This window comes from Cervus elaphus, chromosome 12 (genome assembly GCF_910594005.1).
Source record: "Cervus elaphus chromosome 12, mCerEla1.1, whole genome shotgun sequence".
Lineage (NCBI taxonomy): Eukaryota > Metazoa > Chordata > Mammalia > Artiodactyla > Cervidae > Cervus > Cervus elaphus.
Genome location: NC_057826.1, coordinates 54,965,921 through 54,982,548, shown reverse-complemented (window position 1 = coordinate 54,982,548; position 16,628 = coordinate 54,965,921). Strand labels below are relative to the sequence as shown.

The 16,628-nt window shown below is 43.3% G+C and overlaps 1 protein-coding gene across 3 annotated transcripts in view; it reads left to right on the top strand.

The window, feature by feature from the left end:
• LOC122705371 (death-associated protein kinase 2-like) overlaps positions 1-10,541 on the top strand; it is a 102,513-nt gene extending 91,972 nt beyond the window's left edge. For 2 of the 3 annotated variants that reach the window (XM_043920708.1, XM_043920709.1), the window contains exons 5-6: positions 9,193-9,238; positions 10,082-10,541. In XM_043920708.1, coding sequence (XP_043776643.1) covers positions 9,193-9,238; positions 10,082-10,179 — 144 coding nt within the window. In that variant the 3' untranslated portion in view covers positions 10,180-10,541. The remainder of the gene's footprint in view (positions 1-9,192; positions 9,239-10,081) is intronic. The other variant, XR_006344088.1, reaches the window with a different exon arrangement.
• Positions 10,542-16,628: the final 6,087 nt, after the last annotated feature.

Here is a 16,628-nt window from a genome sequence, read left to right as displayed (position 1 = left end):
TGTGACCCCATACCAATAAAGGCCTTGCAGAGGGCGTTTCTGTGTGGTTTTCTGTGTATTTTGGATTTGGGAGCTTCCCCTCTGAGTATGGGTGTGTCTCCCCCATTCTTCCCCATAGCCAACCTCAGAATTCAGAAATGGCTGGTGGTTCTCAGATCTGATGTGTATTTTAAGCAATGAGAACACACCATGAGAACTGAATGAAATTGTATATGAACCAGGAACCCAGAGCTGTGAAGGGACTTTTTGATTTACATAAACAGTATTAGGAGGAGTGAATTCCTGAGCAACATACCCCAAAAATCTAAATTCCTCTATGCCCTGATCATCCTTTGAGCTGTCTTTATGTTCATGATGTGTTGGTTCTGTTCATCAAGCTTTCATAAGAATGATTCTATGCGTGTGTGCGTGCGAAGTTACTTTGGTCACGTCCCACTCTTTGCAACCCCATGGACTATAGCCCACCACACTCCTCTGTCCATGGGATTCTCCAGCAAGAATACTGGAGTGGGTGCTGTTTCCTTCTCCAGGGACTCCTCCCAACTCAGGGCCCAAACCCATGTCTCTTAAGTCTCCTACATTGGCAGGAGGGTTCTTTACCACTAGTGCCACCTGGGAAGCTAGTGATACTAGCTTAGTAGAACTTATTTATTAGAATTTCACCAATGTGCTTTTATTTTTATTTATTGATTTTGGCCATGTTGTATGGCTTGCGGGATCTTAGTTCCCTGACCAGAGATTGAACCTGGGCCCCTATAGTGAAAGCGGCAAGTCCTAACCACTGGACCACTGGGGAATTCCCACTAATAATGCTTTTAATGTGCATGATACTTTCTAGAGGACAGCACGCTTACACATCTCTCCTCTCATTTGATTCTCGTGGCTACCCACTGAGGTAAAAGGTGTTTTTACTTTTTATACATAAAGCACTTGAGATTAAAAGAGGTTAAATTACTTGTCCAAGACCACACAGGTATTAAATGACAGGGCTAGTACTTGAACTTCTGGAGAAGAGAATGGCAACCCACTCCAGTATTCTTGCCTGGAGGATTCCATGGACAGAGGAGCATGGTGGGCTACAGTCTATGGGGTTGCAGAGTCGGGGACATGACTGAGTGATTAACACATAGTACTTGAACTTAGCCAGTGAGGAGACACTAACAAAGCTGAGTGTCACCAGCTTTTGTTTCACCAGATTCTAACAGGGCAAATTTTGTACTTGCCTGCATCATGCCTTTTACACGTAGTTAATCCAAAGGTCTATGCTGTGCCATAAGTTTATCTTTTGCACAGTTAAGTTTTCATCTGTTTACATTGGTTTTTCTTTCTAATAGATTATTCCTCATACTTAAAAAATCAATCTGTGCTCTATTAATTGCTATAAAATGTGCATGCATTTGAAAGTAGATCTTATAAGAGTAAAATGATTTCCATACTAAAACCTTGGAGCATAAAACAGAGGTGAGACTTGGCAGTTTTTTAAACAATTTGTTGTATTTATTTATTTTTGACTGTGCTGGGTCTTTGTTGCTATGCATGGGCTTTCTCTAGCTGCAGCGAGCAGGGTCTACTCTCTAGTTGTGGTGCATGAGCTGCTTCTCATTGCAGTGGCTTCTCTTGTTGTGGAGCACAGGCTCTCGGCACGTGGACTTCAGTAGTTGCAACTTGTGGGCTCATTAGTTGTGGTGCATAGTTACTCTGCAGCCTGTGGGGTCTTGCCAGACCAGGAATTGAATCTGTGTCCCCCGCTTTGGCAGGCAGATGCTCAACCACTGGACCACCAGGGAAGTCCAAGACTTGACGGTTTTGACTGTCAAGGTAGATTAGGGTGAGATTGAAAAGGTTTAGGGCAGACCAAGAAGTTGGTATAGGCAGTCACAGCCGTGGAAGACTTTCCTGTCAATTTTTTTTATTATTATTATGAAAACATTTCAAAGCATTTGAAGAAACTAAGAATACAACGGGCACCATTATGTCTTCCTCCTCTATTCAACATTTGGCCACATTTGCTTTACCTCTTTCTTTAAAACAGAAAAATATATTTTTATATTTGTATTTATATAAAAGCATCATTGGGCTTTCCTGGTGGCTCAGTGGGTAAAGAATCCACCTGCAATGTGGGAGACCCAGGTTTGATCCCTGGGTTGGGAAGATCCCCTGGAGAAGGAAATGGCAACCCACTCCAGTATTCTTGCCTGGAGAATCCCCATGGACAGAGGAGCCTGGCAGACTACAGTCCATGGGGTCATAAAGAGTCAGACATGACTGAAAGACTAAGCACAGAGCAAAAGCATTATATATACATATATGTGTGTCTAAAATATCTTTAATAAAAATTTAAAAATAAATAGTAAAATATATGTAATTTAAAAAATTATGGTATAATCTGAAAGAAAATTCTAGCTATATTGACCCTTTACCCTAAATACTTCAATAAGCATCTCTCAAGATTAAATTCAGTCTCTTACCAACCCATAATGCTGTTATCACACTTAAAAAAATTAACAGTAATTTGTGGAAGACCTTTAATTGGTAGAGAAACATTATTCTATTTCTGATTTAGAAAGCAAATTCTCCTGGCAGAGGAGAGAGAGTAAATAGGAGAGAGTGAGCCAGTTGGAGGTAATGATAAGAATGTGGGAAAGAGGTGAACCAAAGATCTTCAGTAAGCCTCTTTTAAATGAAACTGATGGTTGTTTATGCTCTTATAAAAAGTAATAAGTCATAGAAAATACAGAAACATACAAAGAAGTTACCTACAGACTCCCTACTCCAAAATAATCACTATTAACTTTTTGGTGTATCTTCCCCAGCCTTTTATGAACAGTGTGTGTGTGTATGTGCGTGAGAACTGTACAACCTTTACAATCTTCTCTCCTGCTTTTTTCACTCTATATTCAACTCAAGCAGCACACGTTTGCTCTGTAATGATTTATTTTGCTATTGAGGCTTCTATGTAAGTCTCTCCTGATTTCCTTAACCACTGGGTGTGTTCCAAGTGTGGACCTTGTTTCCTGGTCCGCATACCCAAAGCGTGGTTTGTGTCCCAGCCTCAGCGTGTGCCCCCATGAGCTCTTCATCTCATGAAGCCCCAGGTATCAGCCTGGGAGCCTGGACCCTTAGGAATGCATGTTGGCTGCTTCATCAACTACTATGAGGCCACCCTAGAGTGATCTGAGGAGAAGTGAAGTGAGGACACTGAGCTCCGAAATGATTGAGGAAGGAAACAAAATGTGGCAAAAAATCAACTATGGAGAGCCATTATTGAAAGAGTTGAAATTTGATGGTAAATGGGGAGCATTAAACCAACCAACTGCTTCTTATAAGATACAGCAAGAGGCCACATGGGAAGCAGAAAGAGAAGGGGATTGTGGGTAGAGCCTGCATTTGAGTCTCAGTGCTGCTAGGGGATATTGGGCAGGTCATGGACTGACCTTTCCTGGCCTTGAAAGTGGAGACAATATTGCCCCTCACTTCCTCACCTGGGAGAGGAGTGAGGGGCCAGGGAGAAGTCAGTATTTCTGAAAGGGTCCTGCAAACTCCAAGACTCGTTACAAGTGATGGCTGTGAATTTTAACTAGCCTCCCTATGAGGCCATGTTTCTCCCTATTCCTCTCTTTCCTCCAAAGGGATTCATAAAAGGAGGTGGGCATAGAGACACCCAAGAGGGGAATGAATAAGGTGGTGTGTTCCAGCCAGTAGGCTGGGCAGATTCCCAGGGAGGGCAGGACACTGGGTGTGAAGTTGGTCTGACTTGGAGTAAATACCATGATCCTTGTTTTACAGATGAGGACACTAAGAGAAAAATGCAGTGCCCTCCTCCTCTTTGGTCCTTACTACCTCTGTCATCACTGTTAGTTGCTCAGAGACCCCTGCTACTGCCGGGTGCCCATCGTCCTCCTCTCTGGGTCCCTGCCCAGGCCTGATCTCCACTGAAGTATCATGTGTTCAAATAGTACCTTTTAGGTTCCATTCACATCTCCACCATCAGCCCTCCCTCTGAGCTGATCTCACTAGGAGTGAAAGAATCTGATTCTGGAAGTGGTGAAGGGTGGTGCAGACAGCAGCTATCTTGGCGCTAAAATCCCTGAGTGAAAACCTAGCAGCACCACTTGGTAGTCGTGTGGCCTTGAAGCAGTTACTTAACTTCTCTGATCCTCGGTTTCCTCACCTGGGAAACTGGTGAGGAATTTAGTAATTTAGGAATGAGTAAAATTTAGGAATTAGCAAAACAGTAATTTAGTCTATTCAGATTCTGTGCAGTGGTTTTCTGGTAATAGCTGGACTCCAGTAAACAAATACATGTACGCACACACTAGATTACTATAAATTCTACTGATATAAAGGTTTATAATATAATTTACAAGTATAAAATATATAACACTTTATTTTGTTAACTTCACAAAATAAATTGATTCTCACAGAACACTTAGTTAGTTGTATCTGTAGCCAACCTATGGATGCAGTAGACAGATGAGTGTAGTTTCCAACAGGATTGTTGGTTGGTATTTTTGTTTATGTTAGTAAGTAAAGTGAAAGTGAAGCAATGAATACTGCTTGTGCATTGGAACTTCACAACTTCAGTGATGTGAGTGGCTTCTTTTCTGAATTGGATAATAATTTCTGAATATTGAAAAATATTTCCTCAGTTTTCTCTGGTAGCACAAAATAATAGCTAGAGACACAGCACACATAAGTTTAATCTCTGTTATTAAGTGATCTTTAGCACTTCCTAAGTCTAGAATCAAGAATTCAAGTCCTGATTTGTATTGTCTGCCAGTTTCTGTGGTGTAAATATACCTGCTGTGGCCAATTTCAAGGTACCAATATTGCTGACACTGACTAGAACTGGGAAGAGGGGTGCAGTAACATACCATGATGTTAACATGCCATGATCTCTATTCAGAGAGAAAAGGCATTAAATAACTTCAAGAACATAAAAGATAATAAAATATAGTAGAAATTAGAAGCAATAAGTTGTAAGTGTTTTAAATATAATTTAATTAAACATATTTCCATAATTTAATTTTTAATATTAAAACAATATTCTTACGTGGCTCAGTTTAACACCTGGCTCACAGATTCCTGCAATTTAGCAGCAGTCTCTCATGAGCCAGTAGGCACCAGCTTTAGCCTACCCTAAGCTCTCTGAGACCCTGGAGGTGAAAGCATTTTGTAAACAGGACAGTGCTATATGCAGGCTGATTGTTGTGGTAACGGCAGTGGTGTAACAGTAATGGTGCAGCCAGCATTTATTAAGGGCTGTAGTAAACATGCAGGCTCATCTCTGAGTGCTCTGCTTGTGTTTATCTACTCCTTTAATCCACACGACAGACCCTATGAGAAAGGTTCCATGGTCATAGCCATTGTATAGAAAGGGGAGGTTCCTCAAGGGCTCTTAGGGTCTCCTGAGAACCCAGTACCATGTTAATATTTCTGTTTTGTGGATGAGGGGCCAAGTGGTGAGTCAATTGCCAAGGTCACACAGCTAGCCTGGGGCAGAAGTGGAGTTCAAACCCAATTCTGTCTAAGAGAGGCCTTCTCTAGTGTTGGTTCCCCAAACACTGAGCACCCTGATTTTGCCTTCCTTGCAGAACTTGCTTTAGAAAACCAATTCTGGAGCCTCACTCCCAGTGAGTTGATTTAATTGGTTTGGTCTTTTTTAACACAGTCTCCAGTAGATTCCAGTGGGTAACTAGCTCAGATGGGGCCCCCAAAGCACAGCTTGGGGCTCAGAATGTCTGAATTGAGACCCAGGTTCTTCCCTGGCTAGATGGAGGCACTGGGCATTCATAGCTGGGTGGCCTTGAGGATCTAATAAGGTGATGTGTGGGAAGAACTCATGGCAAATGCTAGTTGTCATGTGGCACAGACCACAGAACCAGAGGTCAAATTGCCAACACCCGCTGGATCATTGAAAAAGCAAAGGAATTCCAAAAAACATCTACTTGTGTTTCATTGACTGTGCTAAAGCCTTTGTGTGGATCACAACAAGCTGTGGAAAATTCTTAAAGAGAAGGAAATGCCAGACCACCTTATCTGCCTCCTGAGAAACCTGTATTCAGGACAAGAAGCAATAGTTAGAACCAGACATGGAACCAAGGACTGGTTCCAAATTGGGAAAGGAGTACATCAAGGCTGTATATTGTCACCCTGCTTATTTAACTTATATGCAGAGTACATCATGTGAAATACTAGGTTGGATGAAGCACAAGCCAGAATCAAGATTGCTGGGAGAAATATTAATAACCTCAGATATGCAGATGATACCACCCTAATGGCAGAAAGTGAAGAGAAACGAAAGAGCCTCTTGATGAAGGTGAAAGAGGAGAGTGAAAAAACTGGCTTAAAACTCAACATTCAAAAAACTAAGATCATGGCATCTGGTCCCATCACTTCATGGCAAATAGATGGAGAAAAAGTGGAAACAGTGACAGATTTCATTTTCTTGGGCTCCAAAGTCACTGCGGACGATGACTGCAGCCATGAAATGAAAAGACACTTGCACCTTGGAAGAAAAGCTATGACAAACCTAGACAGCATATTGAAAAGCAGGACATCACTTTGCTGACAAAGCTCTGTATAGTCAAAATTATGGTTTTTCCAATAGTCATGTACAGATGTGAGAGTTGGACCATAAATAAGGCTGAGGACTGAAGAATTGATGCTTTCAAACTGTGGTGCTGGAGAAGACTCTTGAGAGTCCCTTGAACAGCAAGGAGATCAAGCCAGTCAATCCTAAAGGAAATCAACCCTGAATGTTCACTGGAAGGACAAATGATGAAGCTGAGCTCCAATTCTTTGACCAAGTGATGCGAAGAGCTGACTTTGGAAAAGACCCTGATGCTGGGAAAGGCTGGGGGCAAGAGGAGAAGTGGGCGACAGAGGATGAGATGGTTGGATGGCATCACCAACTCAAAGGACATGAGTGAGCAAACTCCAGGAGATAGTGAAAGACAGGGAAGCCTGGTGTGCCGCAGTCTGTGGGGTCACAAAGAGTAAGACACGACTTAGTGACTGAACAACAACAGCAACAGGCCACTTTATGTGTCTTGTTTGATCCTGTTAGTAACCCTCTTGAGGTAGGTTTTCAGTTAATCCTAATTCACAAGTGAGAAGTCTGAGGCTGATAGAGCTTCAGTAACTTGCCCAGTGTTAGACTGCTGGTAAATGGCAAAACTGGCATTCAAAGCCATGTTCTAAGTCTCTATCTATGTTGATTCCCTAAAAACAGGTTGTGCAAGAGATGTGCATGTGACTGCATTGGTTCATTCATACCTGCATCCCATCGGCCATTCCTGAGCACCTACTACATGGCAGCCACTCTTGGGTAGAGCAATGGAAAAGAGAGACGAAGCCCCCGTCCTCCCTGTGGGGCCACGGATACTGGCGAGGGGAAATATAAGAGGCAATTGTAGTGCAGTTGGTTCTCTGCCAGACGCATGTCCACATACCGTGCAGGCCCTTGGGTCTAGTTGTTGGGTCTGCAACAACTAGGTGTGTATGTTGATGGGGGTGGGAGGGTGGGGGTTGTCACAGGAGAGGTTCCAGCAGGGAAGTGGTGGAGCTGGGTGAAGAGCAGAGGGGAAGAAACTTGTCAGAAAGGCATTCTTGCAGAGTGAATTGCAGGTTGGGGTAAGGGTGATGAAAATCAGCCGGGATGTAGCACAGTGTATGCAGGCCAGAGGTGGGAGGGCCTTGAATGCCAGATGAAGACAGACTCGGGCCTGGGGCGCACTGGAGCCTGGTGGGGAGGGGCTATCTGTGGTCTCATCTGCAGTGTGCCATGGAGTGATGGGACTGGATGCCATGATCTTAGTTTTTTGAATGTTGAATTTTAAGGCAGGATTTTTGCTCTCCTGTTTCACCTTCATCAAGAGGCTCTTTAGTTCTTCTTCACTTTCTGCCGTTAGGCTGGTGTCATCTGCTTATCTGAGGTTATTGATATTTCTCCCAGCAATCTTGATTCCAGCTTATGCTTTATCCAGCCTGGCATTTCACAAATTTCCTTAAATTACCAAAGTAAATGAGTATATGGGGTCTCCCAGGTATGTCAGTGGTAAAGAATGTGCCTGCCAATGCAGGAGATGTGGGTTTGATCCTTGGGTCAGGAAGAACTCCTGGAGAAGGAAATGGCAACCCACTCCAGCCTTCTTGCCTGGGAAGTCCCTTGGACAGAGGGGCCTGGTGGGCTATGACTCTACAGTCTATGGCGTCGTAAAAGTCAAACATAACTTAGTGACTAAACAGCAACACCAACAAATGAATATAGATTGATTTTGTATCACCTCCTTTGTTGTTCACAATAAGACTTACTGTTAATGACATTGATGGGATTTATATGGTGTTTTGTATTTTAAAGAAAACTGATCAAGATGGTCTCTAAGGTCTCTTATAGCCATAATAGGTTATGATTTTTCCCCATCATGAAAAACATTTGTCTCAGTAGTGAATAAGTATATGAGAATTAGATCAGGTGCTCCAATGTTCCCTGAAGAGTAGACAAATCTTTATCATATAGCATGATTTAGTTACCACAATATTTGCAATAATTTTGTGGGTTTGTCTTAAAAACTCTGGTTCTTGGAGGTTAGCTCATTTGAGCAAGTGAGTGCAGCGGGACCCAGAGGGATAGCTTAACCAGTGGTGTACTTGAAAATAAATTTATCAAGATAATAGTAAATGAGAAAATGATGATACTGAGAACTATATATCGTGAACCCATTTTTATAAAATATGCAATAAAAATGAATTTCCAGCCTTGGTGGGTATGTGTGTTGTGAAAAATTACATGGGTATAGAGAAAAATATGGAAGAAAGTACACAAGATTAAAGTGACTTTCTTTTGGGGTGGGGCAGGGAGTAAGTTTAGATACCGATTTGGGAGGAAAAGGCAGAGTACAGGGGAGATATTTTGGAGCAAAACATATATGAGATCTCATCTGTGTAAAATCGTAGGTTTGTGTTTATAAAAAAATAATGAGAATACCCCCTGTAGACTTTCCTCATGTGACCAAAAAAAAGAAAAAATCCTTGTAACTTAAGCCTTCATTTTAGCAAAGAGTGTGAAGATGTGTCCCAAGTCTTTGATGTTGGAAACAGGATTGGACTTTCATCTCTAGGCTCTGGAGTTCATTGTATATTCCACCTCACTCATCTAAATGTTTTGCTTTCAATGTATGTTTTTCCTAGTTGGAAATCTACATTTCTGAAGGAACCCACTCAACAGAGGAAGAGAGTAAGTGAATTTTGAACCATTATTAGAAAACAGCTTTATATAGTACTTTATCTTGGATATTAGGTTCTTCCACCAGCCAAGCATCTACTGGGTCATTTGCAAGAGTACAAAATCAGCTACTAGCTTTTCCTTGAGAAGAAAGTAATTTTTTCAGTGGAATGCTGGGTGAACTAGAATTAAGCCCTGTGGATATTGACTGGTTTAGTCCAGGGGCCACACATCTGTAAAGAATGTGCAGCTCTGGCAACCTTGACGTACAGACTCTGAGGAGAGCTTGCCTCTTTTCTTTGGTGGCAGGAGAGAGAGCTGTATGTTTGAAGCTGAATTCAAAGGTCCAGAGAATAAAGCGTTAGGGAATGTCGGGGTAGGGGTTGTCTTTGTGAGTTTGGATTAATGTATTATATTGAATTTTTTTTTTTTTTTTTTTTTTGGCCATGTTCTGTGGCATGTGGGATCTTAGTTCCCCGACCAGGGGTCGAACTACAGCGCCTCCTGCAGTGCAAGCATGGAGTCTTCCTGGGTGAATGTATTAAAATGGGAGTAAAGAACACCCCCCCCCCTTTTTTTTTTGAGAAGCTTTTTTATATAAAGACTCTCTGGCCTACAGAGAGAAACAAGGTGGCAATCACTTAAAAACAGCAGAGATGGAATTCAGGAAAAGCAAAACTGAAATTACAGGAAATTTTTTCTCTTTAAGTCTTCCTTTCAAAACTTACAAATATTTAGCCAACATCTGCATTAAGTTTTCAAGGAGTTGAATTCTGTTTTAACAAACTAATAAAAATATTGTCTGCTGCTGTATATTGACAGAGTTATGCTAACTTGTGTGTGTGTGTTTTGTAGTCAACAAGCAGATAAATGACAAAGAGCGAGTGGCGGCTGCCATGGAGAACCCCAGCTTACGCGAAATCGTGGAACAGTGTGTCCTGGAACCTGACTGATAGCTGTTTTAGAGCCACTGAAGTATAATCATTTGATATATTTGTTTAAAGTCTTTGTAAAATGTAAAAAATTCATGTTTAATACATAGGTGATTTGTACCTCAGAGCATTTTGTTAAATGATGATTTCCAAGCAAGATTGAATTATAAGGTAGTACCTAGTTTGTTCAATGTCTAACATTCTCAGGATTTGTAACCCTTAAATAATCAGACAAAGATATTTTCTAGTTACTGTGTGTAAGATGAGATGCTATTTTTCTGATGCCCATTCTGATGCTTTTCATGTCAAAATATTTACTGTGCCCAAGTGTATTCAATTTAAACCATTACTCTGTAAAATAAATAAAACAGATGATTCTTGTACACACATTAGAATGTTTTTATTTAATTGTAAATTTCAGTGTAAACACTCAAAGATACTTCCAAACCTTTATTTTCTGATTATTATGTAGAATCAGAGATAGGAGAGCTAAAGCTTCCCTGGTGGTCTCGTGGTTAAGAATTCCTCTGCCAACACAGGGACACAGGTTCGATCCCTAGTCTGGGAAGATTCCACATGCCATGGACCAACTAAGCCAGTGTTCTGCAACTACTGAAGCCCACACTCTTCGAGCTAGTGCTCCATAACAGGAGAAGCCAGGGCAATGAGAAGCCTGCACCCTGCAATGAAGAGTAGCCCCTGCTCGCGGCCACTCGAGAAAGCCCATGTGCAGCGATAAAGACCCAGCACAGCCATGAATGAATGAATGAATGAATGAGTCAGTTAATATTTTAAACATTTATTTCAAAAAAAAAAAGAACCAAAAAGAGCCCTTAAGATCAGGCCTGGGCCCTGCTTTCCTTCAAGAAGAATTCTGGATACATTTATAAATAAGAAACAAATGGGAAGAGGGCCAGAACTGCTGGAGGTTTCAAGCCTGAAGCAAGCTCAAGTTAGCAAAGAGCTGATGCCATTTTTTTTTTTAAATAACATTATTTGGCTTTTGTTTTTTAAGACTTTTTTTTCTTAATGTGGACATGTTTAAAGTCTTTATTGAATTTGTTGCAGTATTGCTTCTGTGTTATGTTCTGGCTCTTCGGTTACAAAGCATGTGGGACCTTAGCCCGCTGACCAGTGAGCGAACCTGCACCCCCTGTGTTGGAAGCTGCTGCTGTTAAGTCGCTTCAGTCGTGTCTGACTCTGTGCGACCCCATGGACTGCAGCCTCCCAGGCTCCTCCATGCATGGGATTTTCCAGGCAAGAGTACTGGAGTGGGGTGCCATTGCTTTCTCCATGTATTGGAAGACAAAGTCTTAACCCATGGACCACCAGGGAAGTCCCAAGTTTGTAGTTTTGACTATTAGATGTGACTAGATACTTCAGTGCCATGAGATTGCATGGTTAAAAGTGATAGGATGGCATACTGAGACAGAAGTCATATGTCTGTCCCAGTCTTCACCATGGGCAGAGAAAGATCAGGCCTTCTCAACAAAGTTTCAAAGGATTGTTGTTGTTTAGTCTCCAAGTTGTGTCCAACTCTTTTGCAACCCCATGGACTGTAGCTCACCAGGCTCCTCTGTCCATGGGATTTTCCAGGCAAGCATACTGGAGTGGGTTACCACTTCCTCCTCCAGAAGATCTTCCCGACCCAGGGATTGAAGCCTTGTCTCCTGCATCAGTGGGCAGAATCTTTACCACTGAGCCTCCAGGGAAGACGTCAAAGGATTAATGGGGGTGGGGGACAAAAATAAAACCAGTTCTGACACAACATCCTTTACAGAAATCCTGTTGAAACAATCTTGGCTTCTGCTGAGGCTCTGCACTGTGGGACGGTCACAGCAGAGCTTTATCCCCACGATGTTGAGATGATTAAAAGTTGCTGCTGTCAGAGAAACCACTGACATTGTGGCATCAGTGCACCAGATTTCTGGAAATTTCACTCGATTCTTGATCTTTTGCTGTGAAAGTTCTCACTGGCTCCTCTCTTTCTTCCAGATCTTTAAAAATCTGTCACCCAGCATACATAAATATTAGTAATATTGCTGATTTTTAGGCATTATTGTAATCACTTCTTTCTAAATTACAAAGCCAGAGACTTCCCTGTTGGTCCAGTGATTAAGACTCTGCACTTCCACTGCAAGGGGTGCAGGTTCAATTCCTGGTCAGGGAACTAGCTCCCACATGCCTCAGGGTATGGTCAAATAAATAAATAAATTACAAATCCACCAGGAAAGGTCCTTAGGACCAACGCTAAGTTTCCAGTTTCATGGTATTCTGGGATCCAAGGCAAGAGCTAACAGTACCTAGTGTATACCCTGTCCCATATTCTGCCACCGCTTGCATACATGTGCACACAAACATGCTTCTTGACCAGCTGTCAGCTTCTGAAAGAAGTGACAAGCTTCTGAGTGGGCTCTGGGGCTCATGGACCAGAGTCAAATACATATTGATACCCAAGTACTGACCAAGTATTTGATGGTCTGGGAACCCCAGGAAGCCTTTTCTAGGGCTTCCAGAGTAGGGCTCTTTCTGTCTTCTTCTAATGAGACCCTGATACATAAAACTCTCATTGTCAGTTTCAGGTGCCTGGGGCTGATTGAAATCAGACGTCCCTAGTGTATGCTCTCACCAATTCATGCGCTTACTCAGGGGTGCTCTCATCCGCAGATATTTAGTGAGCACTTTTTAAGTTTCAGGCACTGTCCTAAATGCTAAGGATTCAGAGATGGATCAGCCACTGTCTGTCCTCCTAGAGTTCGTACTATTGACTCCTGCCTTTGATCCCTCTCCCTTGCAGGCAGTGAGTGATGCCAACTGTCTTGTCTAGTGTCTGACCTTGTCCTAGCTAGGTAGGTATGGAGGCTGGTCAACCAGAACCAAAGACAAGATCATCCCCCTAAGGAACTGCCTGACAAGGAAACCACTGATGATACAGCCAGAAGTGAGTCTCTGCTGCAGGCACCCCCATCCTGCTGCCCTGCTGCACTTCAAAGTGAGCTGTAACTCTCTGCTACTGTCAGAATGTGATCTTTTTTATCTGTGCTATTTTGCGTGACTCACTCCAACTACAGTGTCCGAGATGGGGTCTCTAGTGGTCCCAAGTCCCATGTCTAAGCCCTGGCTGCCAGGGAGGTGAGAGAATGGAGCACATGACCTGTATGAGGAGTCTGGCTATCTCCAGCAAGACTTGCATGGTAGGAATTGCCCAACTACATCAAGAAGATTAATTCAGTCCAATAACTAATGTCCACTTCAGTTCAGTCGCTCAGTTGTGTCCAACTCTTTGCGACCCCATGAACTGCAGCACACCAGGCCTCCCTATCCATCACCAACTGCTGGAGTCTACCCAAACCCATTCCATTGAGTTGGTGATGCCATCCAACCATCTCATCCTCTGTCGTCCCCTTCTCCTCCTGCCCTCAAACCTTCCCAGCATGAGGGTCTTTGCAAATGAGTCAGCTCTTTGCATCAGATAGCCAAAGTATTGGAGTTTCAAGTTCAACATCAGTCCTTCCAATGAACACCCAGGACTAATCTGTTGGCTCTCCTTGCAGTCCAAGAGACTCTCAAGAGTCTTCTCCAACACCACAGTTCAAAAGCATCAATTATTCGGCACTCAGCTTTCTTTATAGTTCAACTCTCACATCCATACATGACCACTGGAAAAACCATAGCCTTGACTAGACGGACCTTTGTTCACAAAGTAATGTCTCTGCTTTTTAATATGTTGTCTATGTTGGTCATAACTTTCCTTCCAAGGAGTAAGCGTCTTTTAACTTCATGGCTGCAGTCACCATCTGCAGTGATTTTGGAGCCCAGAAAAATAAAGTCAGCCACTGTTTCCATTGTTTCCCCATCTATTTGCCATGAAGTGATGGGACCAGATGCCATGATCTTAGTTTTCTGAATGTTGAGCTTTAAGCCGAGTTTTTCACTCTCCTGTTTCACTTTCATCAAGAGGCTCTTTAGTTCTTCTTCACTTTCTGCCATAAGGGTGGTGTCATCTGCACATCTGAGGTTATTGATATTTCTCCCAGGAATCTTGAGTCCAGCTTGTGCTTCTTCCAGCCCAGCATTTTTCATGATGTACTCTGCATATAACTTAAAAAAGCAGGGTGACAACATACAGCCTTTATGTAGTCCTTTTCCTATTTGGAACCATGTTGTTGGAACATGTTGGAACATGTTGTTCCATGTCCAATTCTAAGTGTTGCTTCCTGACCAGCAAACAGGTTTCTCAAAGGGGCAGGTCAGGTAGTCTGGTATTTCCATCTCCTTCAGAATTTTCCACAGTTTATTGTGATCCACACAAAGGCTTTGGCATAGTCATTAAAGCAGAAATAGATGTTTTTCTGAAACTCTCTTGCTTTTTCAATGATCCAGCAGATGTTGGCAATTTGATCTCTGGTTCCTCTGCCTTTTCTAAAACCAGCTTGAACATCTGGTGGTGTACCCAGATCGCGGAATCCCACCAAACACCACAGGAGCCACGGATCGATGCAAAAGCAGTGAGGAACTTTATTACAAGCTCGAGCAGGGACTCTCTTCACACAATGGCGAAGGAGTCCCCCCGTGAAAGAGGCGAATCATTTTTATACTGTATAGCAGGGGAAGCGGGAAGGGAAGCTTAAGGAGATTGGTTAATTCTTCAACTAAGGGTGTCTTGTTAGCTACTGATTGGTGGGTTAGAGTAAGGGGGGAGGGACTTTCCTGTACTCCCCTGATTGGCTCGTTGAATTTCTTTCTCTTTAAATTTCGTTTTCTCTCCTCGAGAGGGGGTTTCACTCAAAATGGCAGTGCTATCCTAAAATGGAGTCGTTTGGGTTTCACATTTCCCCCTCTTCTAGTTTCTAGGGAAGGCCCAATCATGGGTCTTCTACACAGTCAACTATATCATCTGTGGAGACAGTCGAATATTGAGATCTGACTAACATTAGGTGGACAGTATTAAATCTATCTTTATAAGGGGGTCTGTAGGTGGAGACATGTCAGCTATGGGAGGAGTGTGTGGAGTAGGCCCAGTATCCCGACTTTGGTTCTGGGAGGGAGGTTTTGGGGTTACCACCTGGGAGGAAAGTTTTGGGGCTATCACCTGGTTTGGTCCCAAAGCTACCTTGGGGGTCAAGTAGAGCGGTCCCATCTTTAATTTAAGTTCAAATCGGACTCCATTGTCAAACCCAGTCTTATAAAGATGTAGGCCCCAGGCTCGGCCTACATCCCACCTGGTAAACTTTTTCCCTTTATCTGTGAACTTAATCTGTAATGGAAAACATTGTCCAGGTTTAGGCGATATTCCCTGAGACCTGCATTTTGGGGTATTCTGGGGTAATTCTATCTGAATGAGGTCATTGCCAGGATTGATGGGCCAAGGGACCGTTCCCGAGGTTTCGCATCCCCAAGCGGCGCAATAAAAAAGTCAACTCCCCCACATTTTTCAATTTGGTTCCAATCCCTTCCTCCCCCTGGGCAGACATAGACAGGCACTTGTTCTAAATACTGTGGGCCCTTACCCTCACAGTTATGGGTGAATAAGCCGTAGGAGCCATGAGCAAAAAAGTTGGTCAGTTGGCTGGGACCATGGAAGCCGTTATTGTCGGCCGCCAGGACGCACAAATCAAAGGTCAGTATGGGCCACCATGTCCCTTTGGGGGCTACGTTGGAACTCGAATTAAGTATTTCTCCAGTCTCAGGGTTGTAGACTATCCAGGTCATGTTAACCGGATGATGAGGATTGGCTGAGGCAACCCCCTGGAAGGCTGCCCAGAGTACAAAGTACCTTAAGAGGGAGATGCTTCTTTGGGGCGTTTCCAGAGTTTTAGCTTGAGTGGATTGTCTGGATGTTTGGAGACTCTCCATTGTGGCAGAACCTCGTGGAGGTCGGTGAAAGGATCAGCAGGCCTCACATGCGAGAAGTGGACCCATGTTGAAATACCATCTACCTTGAGGGCCGTTGGTGTGACTAGGATGACAGAGTAGGGTCCTTTCCAGCACGGTTCGAGGGTACCTGAGTGGTGTCTCTGCACATAGACCCAATCTCCTGGCCGAAAACGATGCGGTTCAGGCGGTGGCTTGGTGAGGTATAGGGCTTCTAGCCGTTTCCAAATGTCCTTGTGCACCCGTTGGAGGAGTCGGAGAGGGGAAAACAGAGCATCAACAGGCAAGTCGGCTACTAAATCAGCCTTTAAACTAGGTACAATAGGGGGAGGTCTCCCGAACATAATTTCAAAGGGGGTTAACCCGAACATGTAAGGTGAGTTCCGCACCCAGAACAAGGCAAAGGGGAGGAGCGCCACCCAGTCCCCGCCAGTCTCTAGGGTTAATTTGGTCAAGGTCTCTTTTAAAGTTCTGTTCATTCTTTCTACTTGCCCTGAACTCTGGGGTCGATAGGCACAATGTAATTTCCAATTTGTCCCCAGAACCGCCGCCAGTCCCTGACTTACCTTGGAGACAAAGGCGGGACCGTTATCGGA